A 17,014-nucleotide genomic window follows, 5' to 3' on the forward strand; every position below is an offset into this window, starting at 1 on the left:
CCAAAACAAATGTATAATGTACTTACTGTAATCCGTTTTGAGTTTTATAAAATCGTTTAAAAATTGGCTATATAAGAATGATGTCGATGTTGGTCTGCAATAATCGATGTAGATTGTCATCTTGATTCTACTTTTAGTCTATATAAAATTGCCTTGATACAGTCTGTAAATTCTTTGTCTTCTTCTCAACATTATTAGTGAACTATTTTAAATTCATTTCCGGAAACCTTGCTGCGATCCTCATTGTAGAAACAGGAACGAGGCCTTAATGTTCTACTTACAAATGTAGCCTATGTGAAAATGCATGATAAATGACTATCGTTAGGCCTATTTGAGTAATCTGGCTGAGGCTATGTGATCACTTCAGAAGTCATTGCAATGTTAAGCAATTACCACTAGTCGGCAGAAACACTCCTCTCATCCAAATCTCTCAACACATTTTCGTTGCTAATGCTAATCGTCGGGCAAACCTAAAAGGGGAGATGAGAGGGGCTAATATTATCCGTGTAAAGTCCCATACCTCAGACTTTGTTTTAGATAGTGGATATTACTGAATGCACAGGGTTTTTATTCACAGAAGAGATTAGACATTAAACTGGCAGTAAAAGGAAAAACGTGAGGGGAAATTCATAGGCCTAGCAGCAGAACACGTAACACTGTCAACATTAAATCATCCAGCTAGTTCAAGCATGCTATGGAAGGTCAGATTGCCATCTTAAATGTTTATGTGTTTTGGTCTTAGACTTTCAATAACAAATTTTGCTCAGTGCTAAACATCAACTGAATTATTATCCTATGCTTAAATTAAACACACCCAAGCCAACATTTTCTTTAAACCTCAGCAAATTGGAGTCAATGGAATATCTGTAAAAAAAAAAAAAAAAAACTCACCAGATATTTTATTCCAATCTGAAATTAAGACTGAGTTTACCCATTATTTCTGTGTTTAACAGTGCCTCCAGTTCGTTTGTTTGTTTCCCTTCTTTTTTTTTTTTGAAAAAAAAGTATACTTCAATTCAGCTAGGGTTCATAAACTGATCAAAGTAGTAAAGACATTTATAATGTTACAAAATATTTCATATTTCATGCTGTTCTTTTGACTTTTCTGGTTATCATAGCCTAGTATCACATTTCCACACTGAAGACTGTGATGCTGAAAATTCAACTTTGTCATCCCAGGAATAAATTACATTTTTAATGTCATGTTACGCTTGTTTACGTTTCTTTACGACCTGTCACATTTTAACTGCGCACACGAAACCACTAAACACGTATTTTTTCTGCCTCCGGGTTGCAAGCAGTGATGACGTTGCAGAGAAATGTATATTGCAATAGAAATAAGAAATAATCATATTTCACAATGTTACTGTTTTAACTGTATTTTTTTCATAAAATATATTTTTTTTAACAGTTGTGTAGGCGATATCCAGCCCATGTCATACAAAGGATGTACATTTTGGAAGTTTGGTTTCAGTGGTTAATGTGATGTTCACCTGCATGTGGCACCACAAATCAAAATCCTCGACAAGCTTTCCATTCTTCCATTGATCAACACAGGATGAAAACTATCATCATGAGATGTCCATGTAACTTCAGCCTCCTGGTGCTTGGAAAGGATCCCCATGTCTCAGTCAGATGCCTGATTTTATAGTCAGATTTAATGGAGCAGAGAAATGCCATCAGGCAGACGAGCAGGTTTACTTGAATAGACTGTCCATTTAAGGGTTATGCCAAGCTGGGTTACGACAGGACTAACAAGCACCACGCATCCTCTCAACACCCAGTTGGGAGCATATTAGCATGGTTCTGCTTACCTGTATATGCTAGTGGTGCTGGTAGTGAGCTTGAAAAACGTAAGAGGAACTTCGATCATGAATTTCAGCAAGAGAATGATGTTTTAGTAAAAAAAAAAAAATAATAAAAAGCTAGTAAGTCAGTTTTGGAAAATGTGATGTGCTTGTGTGCCTATTTGTGGCCCTGCTATAATTAGCCTTCAAGGCCATGCAAGCTGCAGACTGATTGGAAACAGCAGAGTCTTATGCCCCCGTGCACCACCCCAGGAGTCCAACGGCACTGAAAGAAAACACTGAGCGTGTAGAGTGCACCCCTGTCCTGAGTGTCAAAATAAAGACATAAACCAGTGAGAAATCTACTGCGCTGGGATGCTGGCGGTGATGACAGAAGATTTTAGCTCGACCCCTTAACTTTCTAAGTTTGGGGAAACGAACACTTTTTGCGTTTAATGTTGACAGGCTTTAAGAATGTTGGATACAAGCAGCTGACTGTGAATGCATGTGGAGACTTTGGAGATTAAGAAGATGAGTTCCAGAAGGCTGATGAACCGTTCGCTCTCGAGTGATGGAAGGTCTTACTACGGTGCCAGCGATATCACCTCCAATAGAAGGTCTGGCAGTAGGAGCTACCTGAGCAGTGCCCGATCTGAAAGCAGGTACAGGTTTATGATTCCTGATGTAGAATAATTGCCCTTGTGTAAAGCATTTAACTCTGGTTATTACAGAGGGACTGTCCCTGTAATGTGTTGATAAAGGCATCTGTTAAATGACTGCTTTCAAAATATACATGCTTTTAGTGATTTATTTTTTTGTAAATTGGAGATTTGTGATAAATAATGCCATAGGGCTTAAACAACAATTTAGATTCCTAAGCCTAAATAAACAGCACATAAATAATGCATATCAAAAGCCATATGCTATTACAAATTAATTCAAGCTTACATTGTTTATAATTCAGAATAAACACATAATAATAATTTAAAAAAAACGTGTAAGCATAGAATACAGGGTGATTGAAGGGAATATTTTGATTTCCTTACTTTACTGCCAATAGTTCAGAGCTCCACCACTGGTCTGTCGGACTGTTGAAAGGCTTGTGTGAAGGTCATAAGGTTATAAATAAGTAGTCCTCATGGCCACCCTCAATAAATGTCTTTTAGTATTCACCAGTGCCCAGCTTACCACAGTAGCAACGATTTTATCAAATATGTTTAGTCAAAAACAACCTTTAAATATTATGAAAGCTTTACAATGTACAAAAAATAAATGTGGCATGCGTTAAATTACTATGGAGATGTTATTGGTTTCAGTTTTGGCCAACATAATTCCCAAAATACAGAAATTCATGTCTTTAATTACAAATAGACCTGTATGCAATAGTTGAGTTTGTTCATCACTAAAACAAACTTGTGTGCATGGCTGATAAACACATCAAAGATGCTGTAACATCAGAATTACCCGTCATTATCTAGAGTCAAACAACATTCTCAGCTAATTTATACCTCTAACAAACTATTGGTTATTCAGTTAGAGTTTTCCATTTTTTTAATGTTGTGTCTCACCTAATATAACCACTGTAAATCTTACTTTGCATGAATGCTAACAATAATGGCGACAGTGATGACTGTGCTGATGACGATGCAAATGATTTATGCACATTTAGCATTACATCAATTATATATTTACCTCCATTTTAGGAACACTCTCTGCAGTGTCATGGCTCAATTAACTGAGGATACACAGCCAACATTTGAGTCCACCTTAAAATCCAAAGCTGTGTCTGAAGATGCTAACGTCAAGTTCAACTGTGTGGTCTCAGGTATCCCATCAAAGCAAGCGAATGCATTATGGAATATTACTAAAGTGGTCCAAACTTTCTGCTCACCAGGTTTTGTTTTTGACCATCCCATTTGCAGGCTACCCAGTCCCTGAGGTTACATGGTACAAGGATGACATACAATTGGACAGATACTGTGGCCTTCCCAAATATGAAATATCACGCAATGACAAGACACACACACTCCAAATATACAAGTATGCTCTTTTCTGAGAACTTTTTTTCTTCTTTTGATTATTGTTTAGTGAACATTTACAGTGCTTATTTCTATCTTAGCTGTACTCTGGAGGATGCTGCAATTTACCAAGCATCAGCACAGAACAGTCGAGGCATTGTGTCATGTTCAGGTGTGTTGGAGGTCGGAACAATGAGCGAGTACAAGATTCATCAAAATTACTTTGCAAAGCTTAAACTGCGAAACGAGAACCGTCGCCAAGAGCAGGAGGAGCACCGCAATATAGGCAAAGAGAATGTCCCAGCAGCCTTTGAGCACGACAGGATGAGTAGTCCTGAAAGAGCCCAGAGGAAACGCAGGTCCATGGAGGCTTTAGAGGAGAAAGCGGTACAGGTGGAAACATCTCCAGTAGAGGACAGACTGGCTGCTCCAGTACAAGTGTCAGCAGCAGGACTTTTCCATGGCATCTCAAACTCAGAAATGATTGCAAACAGAGACAAAGACAGTGAGGGGCTAATGTATATCCATGAGACTGTGCATAGTGCCTCCAGCAAACAGACCAATGAGCATTATATCAAGAAGAAGCTCAAAATCTCAACAGCTGCAACAGAGAAAAGCAAGGAAAACAGACCAACTGGAAGAGGGGAAGAGATGATGAATGAGAGAGGGACTTCCAGTGAGAAGATGGAGGTACAGAACACAGTCGATCAAATTGCCTCAGTTACTGAATCTAGAAACAAAATGGACATAACAGACAGACAAAAAAGTAGAAAACAGCCAGAGATAGTCAACAAAAGTGCCTCAGAAGAATCAAAGACGGCTAAAGGTGCTCATATTACCACAGTGACAAAATCTAGAAACAAAATGGACATAACAGACACAAAAATGAAAGAAAAGCAGTCAGGGAATGTGAACAAATGTCCCTCAAATGAATCAAGGAGAGCTCAAGGTGCTCAGATTGCCTCAGTGATTGAATCTAGAAACGAAATGGACATAACAGACACAAAAATGAATGTAAAACAGTCAGTGAATGTGAACAAAAGTGCCTCAAACGAATCAAGGAGAGCTCAAGGTGCTCAGATCACCAAAGTAACTGAATCTACAACTAAAATGGGCATAGCAGACACAAAAATGAACGCAAAACAGTCATTGAACGTAAACAGAAGTGCCTCAGAAGAATCAAGGAGAGCTCAAGGTGCTCAGATCACCACAGTAACTGAATCTACAACTAAAATGGACATAACAGACACAAAAATTAATGTAAAACAGTCAGTGAATGTGAACAAAAGTGCCTCAGAAGAATCAAGGAGAGCTCAAGGTGCTCAGATCACCAGAGTAACTGAATCTACAACTAAAATGGACATAACAGACACAAAAATGAATGCAAAACAGTCATTGAATGTGAACAAAAGTGCCTCTGAAGAATCAAGGAGAGCTCAAGGTACTCAGATCGCCTCAGTGACTGAATCTAGAAACAAAATGGACATAACAGACACAAAAATTAATGCAAAACAGTCATTGAATGTGAACAAAAGTGCCTCAGAAGAATCAAGGAGAGCTCAAGGTGCTCAGATCGCCTCAGTAACTGAATCTACAGCTAAAATGGACATAACAGACACAAAAATGAATGCAAAACAGTCATTGAATGTGAACAAAAGTGCCTCAGAAGAATCAAGGAAAGCTCAAGGTGCTCAGATCGCCTCAGTAACTGAATCTACAACTAAAATGGACATAACAGACACAAAAATGAATGCAAAACAGTCATTGAATGTGAACAAAAGTGCCTCAGAAGAATCAAGGAGAGCTCAAGGTGCTCAGATCGCCTCAGTAACTGAATCTACAGCTAAAATGGACATAACAGACACAAAAATGAATGCAAAACAGTCATTGAATGTGAACAAAAGTGCCTCAGAAGAATCAAGGAAAGCTCAAGGTGCTCAGATCGCCTCAGTAACTGAATCTACAGCTAAAATGGACATAACAGACACAAAAATGAATGCAAAACAGTCATTGAATGTGAACAAAAGTGCCTCAGAAGAATCAAGGAGAGCTCAAGGTGCTCAGATCGCCTCAGTAACTGAATCTACAACTAAAATGGACATAACAGACACAAAAATGAATGCAAAACAGTCATTGAATGTGAACAAAAGTGCCTCTGAAGAATCAAGGAGAGCTCAAGGTACTCAGATCGCCTCAGTAACTGAATCTACAGCTAAAATGGACATAACAGACACAAAAATGAATGCAAAACAGTCATTGAATGTGAACAAAAGTGCCTCTGAAGAATCAAGGAAAGCTCAAGGTGCTCAGATCGCCTCAGTAACTGAATCTAGAAACAAAATGGACATAACAGACACAAAAATGAATGCAAAACAGTCATTGAATGTGAACAAAAGTGCCTCAGAAGAATCAAGGAGAGCTCAAGGTGCTCAGATTGTCCCAGTGACTGAATCTAGAAACAAAATGGACATAACAGACACAAAAATGAATGTAAAACAGTCATTGAATGTGAACAAAAGTGCCTCAGAAGAATCAATGAGAGCTCAAGGTACTCAGATCGCCTCAGTGACTGAATCTAGAAACAAAATGGACATAACAGACACAAAAATGAATGCAAAACAGTCATTGAATGTGAACAAAAGTGCCTCAGAAGAATCAAGGAGAGCTCAAGGTGCTCAGATTGTCCCAGTGACTGAATCTAGAAACAAAATGGACATAACAGACACAAAAATGAATGTAAAACAGTCATTGAATGTGAACAAAAGTGCCTCAGAAGAATCAATGAGAGCTCAAGGTGCTCAGATCGCCTCAGTAACTGAATCTAGAAACAAAATGGACATAAAAGACACAAAAATGAATGCAAAACAGTCATTGAATGTGAACAAAAGTCCCTCAAAAGAATCAAAGAGAGCTCAAGACTCTCAGATCACCTCAGAGACTGAATCTAGAAATAAAATGGACATAACATACAGAAAGAGTGAAAAACTGTCAGAGAATGCACAGGAAAGTCCCTCAGAATCACAGAGAGGTCAAAAGCCCATTGGAACCCAGAAACGACCAGCATTGAAGGTTTCCATGATAACCCAGACAAGCAAGGTAGTCGAAATCACGAAGCAAACAGAATCATCTGAGAAAGGGACATCAAACCTCAAACTTTTTGATGACCACGAGAATAGAAACCCAGTAAGTACATGTGTGAGGATCTTGCCTCATTCTTGTGGCGGGAATGACGTCGATGTGGACACAGGGGAGAGGAATGTAGCATGCACCCTTAGGGGCTTGGTGAGTGTTTCCTCATGCTCTAGCCGTGACTTCATGCGAGTGTAATGTTTCCAGTGGTAGTGAGACGAGTTACCCCCGTCAGCCACAATCATAAACTATAAATAGTACCACAAGCATGACTTTGATGATGTGACAAGACCCGTCTTAAATGACACACAAGTAGGGTCACAGACAATGATAATATTCTTATTACGCACATTGTGGCTCCAGGGTACACAGTAGTATATAGATCCTGAGGTCCATGAGATGTGTTTGCTGTCCCAAATCACCTGTTGCTATGCCGTTTTAAAAGTACTGTAGATACAAAATACAACTTTACTGTGTAAGCCGTAAGTGCTGTGGACAGACCAGCTGCTCTCCTTAATCCCACATTCCCCTCTGATCTCATAAAGCCTTAAAATACTCTCTAAATATGGCCAGTGCAACAGCTTCCCCAAGGCAATAGATACTAAATACGAAGCAAAGATAGACCATAGTCAACTGAAAACAGGTGGCTTCTCATTCTAACTTGTAATCATATAATTAGGGCATTCACATTATCTAACATTGGGGTATTTCAAATGAAATAATGTTGAATCCGCTTATTTTCTCTGGTTCTTCCTCTTGTTTTTTTTCTCTTATCCCAGCTAAATGAGAGATAATCAAGTGCTAATATTACAGAGGTTCAGCTAATATAATGCCCTGTTGATTTTAGATTAAGGACTCAAGTGTTAAGCGGCAGAATCTCCCTGCAGATTTACAGTAGTCAGGGATCTGACATTAATGCAGTGCAACAGAACCAGTATATCTGGGGCCAGTTGCATAAATCGAGCCACTAGGATCTTGAGAACTAGTCTGACAAACTAGCACCATCCAACATCTGATTAAAATTAGACAGATCAATCTTTTTATGCAACAGACTTAAAAAGGTTAGAACCAATCTTTAAGAAAATCATTAGATGACTAAAATTCAAAAGTAGTGTTTGCAACTGGCCACTGGTTTATTTCTGTAGTATTTCCATGAAATAATTGTTTTTAAATATTAATTGTAAAATATGTCCATGAGAATATATAGTATGGTAAATATTAAAGGGATAATAATTTACCCCAATGATTTACCCCAAAAAGAAAATTGTCCTCTTTAGCTGACTCATGTCATTCCAATCCTGTAGGATTTTTTTTTTTGTCTGTGGAACATACTTACAGTGAGTAAGATTTTAATTTGAAAAAAAATCAATAATTTTATTCCACAGGTTTGCATTAAATTGACCAAAAGTGACAGTAAAGATATTTGCACTGTAACAATATTTCTATGTCAAATACATTTCTATTAATCAAGCAAAAAAAAAAAAAAAAAAATGTTGCACTATTTCCAAAAAATAACAACAGCACAACTGAAATGTTTCTTGAGCACCAAATCAGCATATTGAATGATTTCTAAAGGATCATGTGACATGACATGAGAAATGATGCTGAATTTCAGCTTTGCCATTACAGGGGTAAATTAAATTTGGAAATATATTTAAAGTTCTTTTAAACTAAAATATTTCACAATATTACTGTATTTATCAAATAAATGCTGCCTTTTTGAGCATAAGAGACGTAAGACCTAAAACATGTAAAAATCTTACAGACTAAACTTTTAGTGTAGTGTCCAATAAAAAGTCGTTAGTGGGGGTCCAATGTTGCTTTAACAAATCAGCAGAACCATCCAGTCGCAGCATTTATTAGAATTGTAAAGTCAGGCAAGGTCAAACAAAACCGAAAAGACAAGGCTGTGACAAACTACGTAGACAGGCAAAGGATCGAGGCCAGTAAACAGTCCAGTGTCAGGGCAAGCAGAGAAGGGTCAGCAACAATAAACAATTCAAAGGTCAAACACAGGACTCAAACTCGGGAAAATAACGCTCTGCACTGATATCCCGGAAAGTCAAGACTTTGCACTGGTGTGGTGCATGAAATTGGTTTATATGTGGTTTAGAGGTGTATGGTGTTTGGAATAATCAGTTCAGGGAGGTGCATGATGGGACATGTAGTGCAAGTTAACCCCGGAAGCGCATGGCTAATCGTGACAGCTGCTTTGGACCCCATTGACTTTATTGCATAGAAAAGAAATAGTTGAAACATTCTTCAAAATATATTATTTTGTGTTCCAAAAAAGAAAGAAAAGTTACACGGGTAAGAAACAACATAAAGATGGGTAGGCTAAATCAGTGGTTCTCAAACCTGTCCTTGAGACCCCTCACCACTGCACATTTTGTATGTCTCCCTCATCAGATACACCAAATTCAAGTCTTGCAGTCTGTACTAATAACCTGATAAACTGAATCTGGTCTGTTAGGTGAGGGAGACATGCAAAATGTGCAGTAGTGAGGGGTCCCTAGGACAGGTTTGAGAACCACTGGGCTAAATTATGATTTTTGGTCGAACTATCCCTCTAAGGCTTCTGAAGATAAATAAATATAATTCTATGATTTCAGGCTGCAGGCGATACTCAGACGGAGCCCAAAGAGTCACCGATTCTTGAAGATATTCCTCCTTTTCATAAGGAAGTAGCCAAGAAGTTAAAGGAGCAACCCCCATTGATGCGTGAGGTCACTGCGAGTGTTACGGACACACTCAGTTCCTGCCAACTTGCATCACAGGGACAGAAGTTAAGAGCAGGTGACCAGTCTGCGGCATCAACAAAGAGCAGTTCACTTGTCACTGGGCCTCAAAACAAGCCAAGTGAGAAAATCTCCTCAGGTCATGTTTCACACATGCTCCATGATGGCCAAGTTACAAAAGCTATGAGTTCCTCATTAGGAGATGACACATTAACCAGCGTGTGTGAGAAGGATAGTGAAGCTGGAAGCCAACTCATCAAAGAGTCTGACAAACCTAAGGGTGAAACAAAACCTGCATCCATGTCTTTCGATAGTATGGAAAAAACTGAGATGACAAACATAAATACAAGTACAAATGTGCAAGTACAGAACAGCATTTCAAAAGAAAAATCAACGGCAAACTCAAACCATTCCACAAATCAAGTCATTGTCACAGAGTTTGTTCAAATTTGCAAGTTAAACTCGAATGTGGTGCAACCACAGACCATGAATAGCTCCTCTATTACTAAAGTTGAAATGAAAGATACTAAAGCCAGAGAGAGCTCTTCTCTAGGAGCTATAAACAATGTTTCTAAAATGGACACACAGGAACAATCTAAAGATACCACATTTGAAGTACCAGTATCAACTCATAACAAGATGCAAAGTTACTCTGATAAAAAGCGCATTGATCGTTCTGGCCCCTCTACATTCCTCTCCCAACATTCAAAAGCGTTACCCACCGAATTTACCATTCCTGCAATATATATTACAGATGTGGACGGCACATCTCAAAATAGCACAGACAAAACAGAACACATTGTGTGCAAGAGTGCTATTATTAAATCAGATACTGTTAAAATCACAACTGAAGCAAATGCAGTGACATATAGCAACACTGACAGTCAAACAAGTATACATTCTGATTGCACAGACACCACAAACAAAACCACAGCCGTTTTGGAATTTAAAGGTCTGCATGATGAGAAGTGTGATCTTTCCCTGCGTTCACAAACTCCTGAAGTCAACAAGCCTGATCAACAGCCACTAAGTCAAGAAAGCCTGATTCAAGGACCTGAATCCTCGAGTCATTTTTCCACTGAGAAGGTTTCAACAGATTTTATTAGACTATCAGAGGTTCCTAAGCAACATCCCAATGCTGACAAAAGCATAAAGTCTGAATTAACTGAAACCACTTGTCATCCAAAAACAGATCTTAATCTGAAAACTGATTCTGACTCCTTCATTAAACAATTGAAATCAGCTGCATTGGACCTTGAGATGTCAGATCAACGTTCCACCAGCACCATGATCAATGCTGCAACACATATAAACTCTAGAGACAAAGATAAATTAGAGGAGGAAGTAAATTCTGCAGTGATACAGCATGATGTCTGTAAGGTAACAATCCCACTGAAGAAAACAGACCATCAGGACAACTCTACTGCTGCCCAAAGTGAACTTGCCACCAGGACGAATCAAAAGACTACATTACCTAGCCCTACAGCAGAGAAGAGTGAAATAGGAATGACCATATGTCTTGAAGAAGGAACTAGAGATGCATATCAGAAGGACAGTTTATCTTTGAAAACACAACCTGAATCTCCGTTACAATCGGTCAGTAACTCACAGTTGAAGACATCATTAGAAACGCACTCCCCTCGTCTCACCCGGAAGATTGTCCCGGCTGACCTTGACAAGCCTGCAGAAAATGAGAACGTTAAGCCCAAATCAACAGAGAAAGTCAAAGAAACCCAGTTCAAAGGTAAAGATATCAAGTAATGGACACTGAACACACAATTACCACAGTTATTTTCAATTAATAGTGTAGACAAGTGGTTCACAGCGGACGGAAAACCTGAATTCTAGCAACTATCATAATGCTTGTAATGTGATGGTGTGCTTGACCATAAAACATGTGTCATCAAGTATAGTAGCTTTTGCTACATTTATATTCAGACATCTGGGCAAACTGCAATGCTACATTGCATTTTAGGCATTCCCTGGGAATTAAACTCATGGCCTTTGTGTTGCTAATGGCTGTTGCTCACTTTGCATTTGGATGCTGTTTATCTCACCATTTTTCTGCTATATTTCCTGTCCTCCCTCTCCTTCCTCGCAGTTCCACAGATTATCCGTAAAATACGACCAGAAGTGTTTGATGCCTCTGGACATCTGAAACTCTGGTGTCAGTTTTTCAATATAGTAAGTGACTCGACAATAAGGTGGTACAAGGATGAGGTGGAGATTGCAGAGATAAAGAGAAGGTAAGCACTCCTAGAGTTTTAGTGACCCCTAGTGTTACCCAGTGCTTCAAACCCTAATGCTATCATCAATCCTATATCAATGATTTATACCAGTATTATTATTTTATTATAGGCTTAGTGTACCAATGTACTCTGCTCCCTGCTGGTATATACATGTAGTTTTGTTTTCTGTTTTAGTGCAGGAGATGAGACTCAGGTGTGCTTGGCTATTCTACGGATGTCCAAAAGAGACTGTGGTGTTTACAAATGCACAATTACCAATGACTATGGTAAAGATTCCACAGAGTATCTTCTCAGTGCAGAGTGTAAGTAGTATCTATGTTCTTAAAGGGATAGTTCACTTTGAAATTAATTTTTGATATGTTTTAGCTTACCTCAAGGGCATCCAAGATGTAGGTGTCTTTGTTTCCACAGTGTTTTCAATTTTGACATTTTTCGGTCAAACCGTTGTTGTCTGTCAGTCATATAATGGAGTTTTAGGGGGTCCACCTCAAAGAGCATGCACAGAGAAGTCCAAATTAAACATGATTTAATGACTCGTAAATGTAAGTACACATTGATGGCCTAAGACACGAAACGAGCGGTTTGTGTGAGAAAACAAACAGTATTTATACAGTTTTTACCTCTTGTTAATAGCCATCGAACTGATCTGAATCAGATGTTCAACTGAACCGAACTGAAGTGTCTCCAGAGTCCAGACGTTACGCCGGAAGTGATCTCTCACGTGTCTACGTCACGCATTGTTTACACGGAGATTTCGGAAGTTTTACGATATATCTAAATATGTTTAGTAAAAGGTAAAACTTCCGAAATCTCTGTGTAAACAATGCGTGACGTAGACGCGCGAGAGATCACTTCCGGCGTAACGTCTGGAGACGGTTCAGTTCGGTTCAGTTGGACATCTGATTCAGATCAGTTCGACGGCTGTTAACAAGAGGTAAAAAAACTATAAACGCTGTTCGTTTTCTCACACAAACCGCTCGTTTCGTGTCTTAGGCCATCAATGTGTACTTACATTCACGAGTCATTAAATCATGTTTAATTTGGACTTCTCTGTGCATGCTCTTTGAGGTGGACCCCCTAAAACTGCATTATATGACTGATAGACAACACCAGTTTGACTGAAAAATATCAAAATTGAAAATGCTGTGGAAACAAAGACACCTACATCTTGGATGCCCTTGAGGTAAGCTAAAACATATCAAAAATTAATTTCAAAGTGAACAATCCCCCTTTCTAATGTGTTGTTTTGTGTAAATTGTCCATGTTCAAATTCCCACGCATTTTTTTAGACAATTTATTCTAATTTTGAATGTTTCCTGTTGTCTGTTACATCTGTTGACAGTTCTTTCCAATATGTTTCTGCGTGAGGAGCTCAAGGAAGGTAGAAAAATAGCAGCTTTATAGCCTAGTGCTTTCAGTCTTTTGCTGACCCCTCAGTATACATATACAACTATCTGTCCCTTTTACCATCTCTTTCTCTCTCTCTTTCATAGTTGGGGAGGAGATTGAGATGACTCCTCTGATCTTTAGTAAAGGTCTTGCTGATGCAGGTTGCTGGGGCTCAAAGTTCTATGGCCGTGTCACAACAGAAGAAGCTCAAGTCGGAATTGGATGTGAGCACAAAACCAGACGGCTGAAAGTGATCTATGGGTTAGATCCTGTGTTTGAGTCGGGCAGCTCATGTTTTCTAAAAGTGCGGAGCCCTATTGCATATGAGAGCAGAGAGGAGACTGTTCTGGCTGAAAGGAATCTCCAAATCACAAAACAGGTGACAGATCTTTTTGACAAATTCAGGTAAAATTGTAACATTTCTCAACGATAAGTTGTAACACTCTTATCCCCTATAATATTCAGAATTTCTTCCCATAAGTTCCACATTTATAACTATAAATGACTAAAAATTTCTAATTTATAGGAATGTAGAATTCAGAACATGGCCAGAGAGTACTTTAAGATCTTTGCAGCAGAGACGAGAGTGATAGAGAGCTTTGGTGCAGCGCTGGAGTAAGTGAGGTTTTTTTCTCTTTTCCAAGATCTGCTCAAAATATGTGATTTTATTGTGTAGATTTATTATAGAATATCAAAGCCAAAGCCAAATTTCATCCTAGCTGATCCCACATGTGTTGTCACTGTGACTATGTATCTTTTTCAGGGTAATCCCTCTATACTTCATGTACTGTCCAGCAAGCAGTGTTCCTTATGCAACAGTGGAGGCAGAGCTTAAGGGAGTCTATAAGCGGTATTGTGGATTGGATCGTACCGGGTCACTGGTATTAAATGAGAAGTTAGAGGTGGGGCAAAAATGTTCTTCTCTCCAGCACTGGATCCACCAGTGGACCAATGGAAATGTGCTGTTCTCAAGACTTGAGGGTAAGTTAGAGAAAATATATCCAAAAACGAACGATTCCTCATGTCTTCGCCCTGGTTTTAGTTCAAATGCTGACTTTGATACTATTGTTTTTTTGCAGGAGTTGATACAATACTGACAAATATCGGAATAGCAATCAGGTCAAAGGGGTGGGTACTTGAAAGAACAGTTCATTCAGGTTTTCTGATTATAACATTTTTTTTTAAAGAAGTTAATATTCTATTCAGCAAGGATGCATTACGTTAATCAAAGTATAATAGCAAAGACTTTTACATTGTCAAAAAAACTACAGTACAGTATATTTTTTTAAAATTTTTCTTCATCAAAGAATCATGAAAAATATAGCGGTTTCAACATAAATATTAAGCAGCACATTATAAACTGATAATAATAAGACATGTTTCTTGAGCACCAAATCAGCATGTAATTATGATTTCTGAAGGATCATGTGACACTGAAGACTGGACTAATGATGCTGAAAATTCAACTTTCACATCACAGTAATAAATTACACTTTAAAATATATTAAATTAGAAAACAGTTATTTTAAATTGTAATTTTTACCAATATTATTGTGTTTACTGTATTTTTATCAAATAAATGCAGCCTTGGACTAAGAAAGCTCAAACTTTTGCATGGTAGTGTGCGATTTAATTGGTTTAAACATTATAGATTCATTTACAGTGTTATAATATTGTGTAATTTCTTGATGCATTCTTGTTTTTATTTTTTCTGATGTAGGTATCAGGGGTTTCCCTGTGAAGCTAATCCGAAGATTTTTGAGTTGTTTCACATTCAGCATCAGTGTAATTACTTCTGTGGTCTCTTAAACCTCAAACCTCTCAAAGCCCCAGAAACTTTCCAGGCTCTATCCAGATCCCAAGGCTCAAGCAGCCCACTACTACAACGAAGACCAGCTCTCAGCTCCTCCAGTCCCCAAACCTCACGCAAGGCAACAAAGAGCCCCAAAGTATCCCGCAAGCTGAACCCTCAGACCTAAGGTGTTGAAAAAAGGCCAAAGGTAAAATGAAAGGGAAAAAATGAGACAAATAAATCAACAAATAATGTCTGTTATTGATAGGAAAGGTCACTTACTGATCTGCAGATATTATGCAACTGCAGAATGCAAGTGAAAAACATTCTTTTGATAAATGCAACATTTTAAATGAAATATGTAAATCCAGAAACACACCATAATCTTCTGTTGCAGTGGTCCTTTCAGAATCAGTTGTATAATCCTTAGAGGTTTTTTTGAAATGGCGCTGTATATGTGTGTGAAAATGTCAAGAGGAGCTGTGGCACTTCAACATTTTGTTACTTCTTTGTTTATTTCTAAACAAGTGCTGTTGGCTCTCTTGATGCTTGTAAATAATAATTAGAAATATAATAATTTAGTTACAAATGACCTTTTATTTATGAGATGAGAGAGCATATTATTTCCATTTGGTTGTGTGATGCGTGATGCATCCAATGTGATGCGTAACCTGAAAAAGATAAATATTTTTTCCAATTATAATCTTTAACTTTTAGAATGTTGTCCATTAAAATGCTATGGCACTTTATAATACAACCTCTCAAATCTTTTGTGATCCACATAAGAAATTAACTTTTTGCACAACAAGAAGGGGAGCAGCATTTATAAGACTATCTATGGCTGAATTGAGCTTGATGTGAGAGGCATACAGTATAATAGAAAACACAGAAACTGATGCTATCATTATTTATTGAGTGCCATTTTGTTAAGCAGTTTTGAGGTGGGGCTTTTCAGTCTTTTCACCAATTTTCTAAACTTCTGTCGTTTTCTTTCTCCAGTTTCAATGCATTCACTAATTTACCAAAGTCATCTTGAACGTTGAATTGTCATTACAACTGAAAAATTTCATGTTTCAAGAGCATCACATGATATGACTTCAGTTCATAAATTGATTGATTTCCCTAAAATGGTTTTGTGTGAACTCACCATTATAGAGATTAGCGTTCACTTTTGTTGGGCATTTTGGAACGAGAAATCACAGTTATAGGTTTCAAAGGAAGGGAAAGAATAAATAGGTTACTTGTAAAAGGTGACCTAACTTCTAATTAAATAATCGTCTATCGTTCATGTCGAATAATGATCTTTTACTGCACTTTTGTCATAAATACCTTGTGAGACTTTTAATTGGTTTGATGTAATCCCTCTATGTTTGTGGCAATATCTTGCAATTGACCATGCTTGAGTCACACACAGACTTCAATACTCAGCATGCAATACACAGTTCAGCAAACACTCTAGAGTTATATTTCAATTACTAGAACTCTACTATTATTATTCCTATTTCACTTTGCTTCGTTTTTTAAGGCAGTCTGGGTTTTTTAAGTAAGTCTAATTTATTAGATTTTATAGAAGATGCTGGTGATCAATCTGTAAATTTGCATTTGGCTTAAGTGTAAGGGAACGAAATCATTCCAAAGAGTACAAGTATGTTACATCTCATATGTATGAACATATGATGATTTTGACTTTGTCTCAGAATGGAATAGACAATTATATAATCACATTTCACCTTGAGACAAGCTTGCATGGACTTTTCATATGCATTCTGTATCAGTTTTAACAATAAATGTACTATAGCTCATGACTACCATTTCACATCTGGCACCAGAACCTGATTTGAATGACTTTGATACATTATTGTCATGTTTGCCTTTGTTTTAGTAATATTCATCGAATAAGCAGTTATAGTAA

General features: G+C 37.9%; 1 protein-coding gene across 1 annotated transcript; it reads left to right on the forward strand.

Annotated features, from left to right (window-relative positions):
- The first annotated feature begins 1,900 nt into the window (after positions 1-1,900).
- On the forward strand, positions 1,901-16,931 carry alpk3b (alpha kinase 3b). The gene is made up of 15 exons (XM_089116872.1): positions 1,901-2,449; positions 3,491-3,612; positions 3,710-3,827; positions 3,907-5,369; positions 6,354-7,087; positions 9,547-11,416; positions 11,774-11,918; positions 12,096-12,223; positions 13,264-13,302; positions 13,415-13,689; positions 13,837-13,925; positions 14,074-14,291; positions 14,390-14,438; positions 15,031-16,083; positions 16,204-16,931. Exons 1-14 carry the CDS (start codon positions 2,289-2,291, stop codon positions 15,287-15,289), a joined length of 5,670 nt encoding a protein of 1,889 aa, XP_088972998.1. The 5' UTR covers positions 1,901-2,288; the 3' UTR covers positions 15,290-16,083; positions 16,204-16,931.
- The last annotated feature ends 83 nt before the right edge of the window (positions 16,932-17,014 follow it).

The sequence above is a fragment of the Pimephales promelas genome, chromosome 1 (genome assembly GCF_988280905.1).
Source record: "Pimephales promelas chromosome 1, fPimPro1.hap1.1, whole genome shotgun sequence".
NCBI classification, from domain to species: domain Eukaryota; kingdom Metazoa; phylum Chordata; class Actinopteri; order Cypriniformes; family Leuciscidae; genus Pimephales; species Pimephales promelas.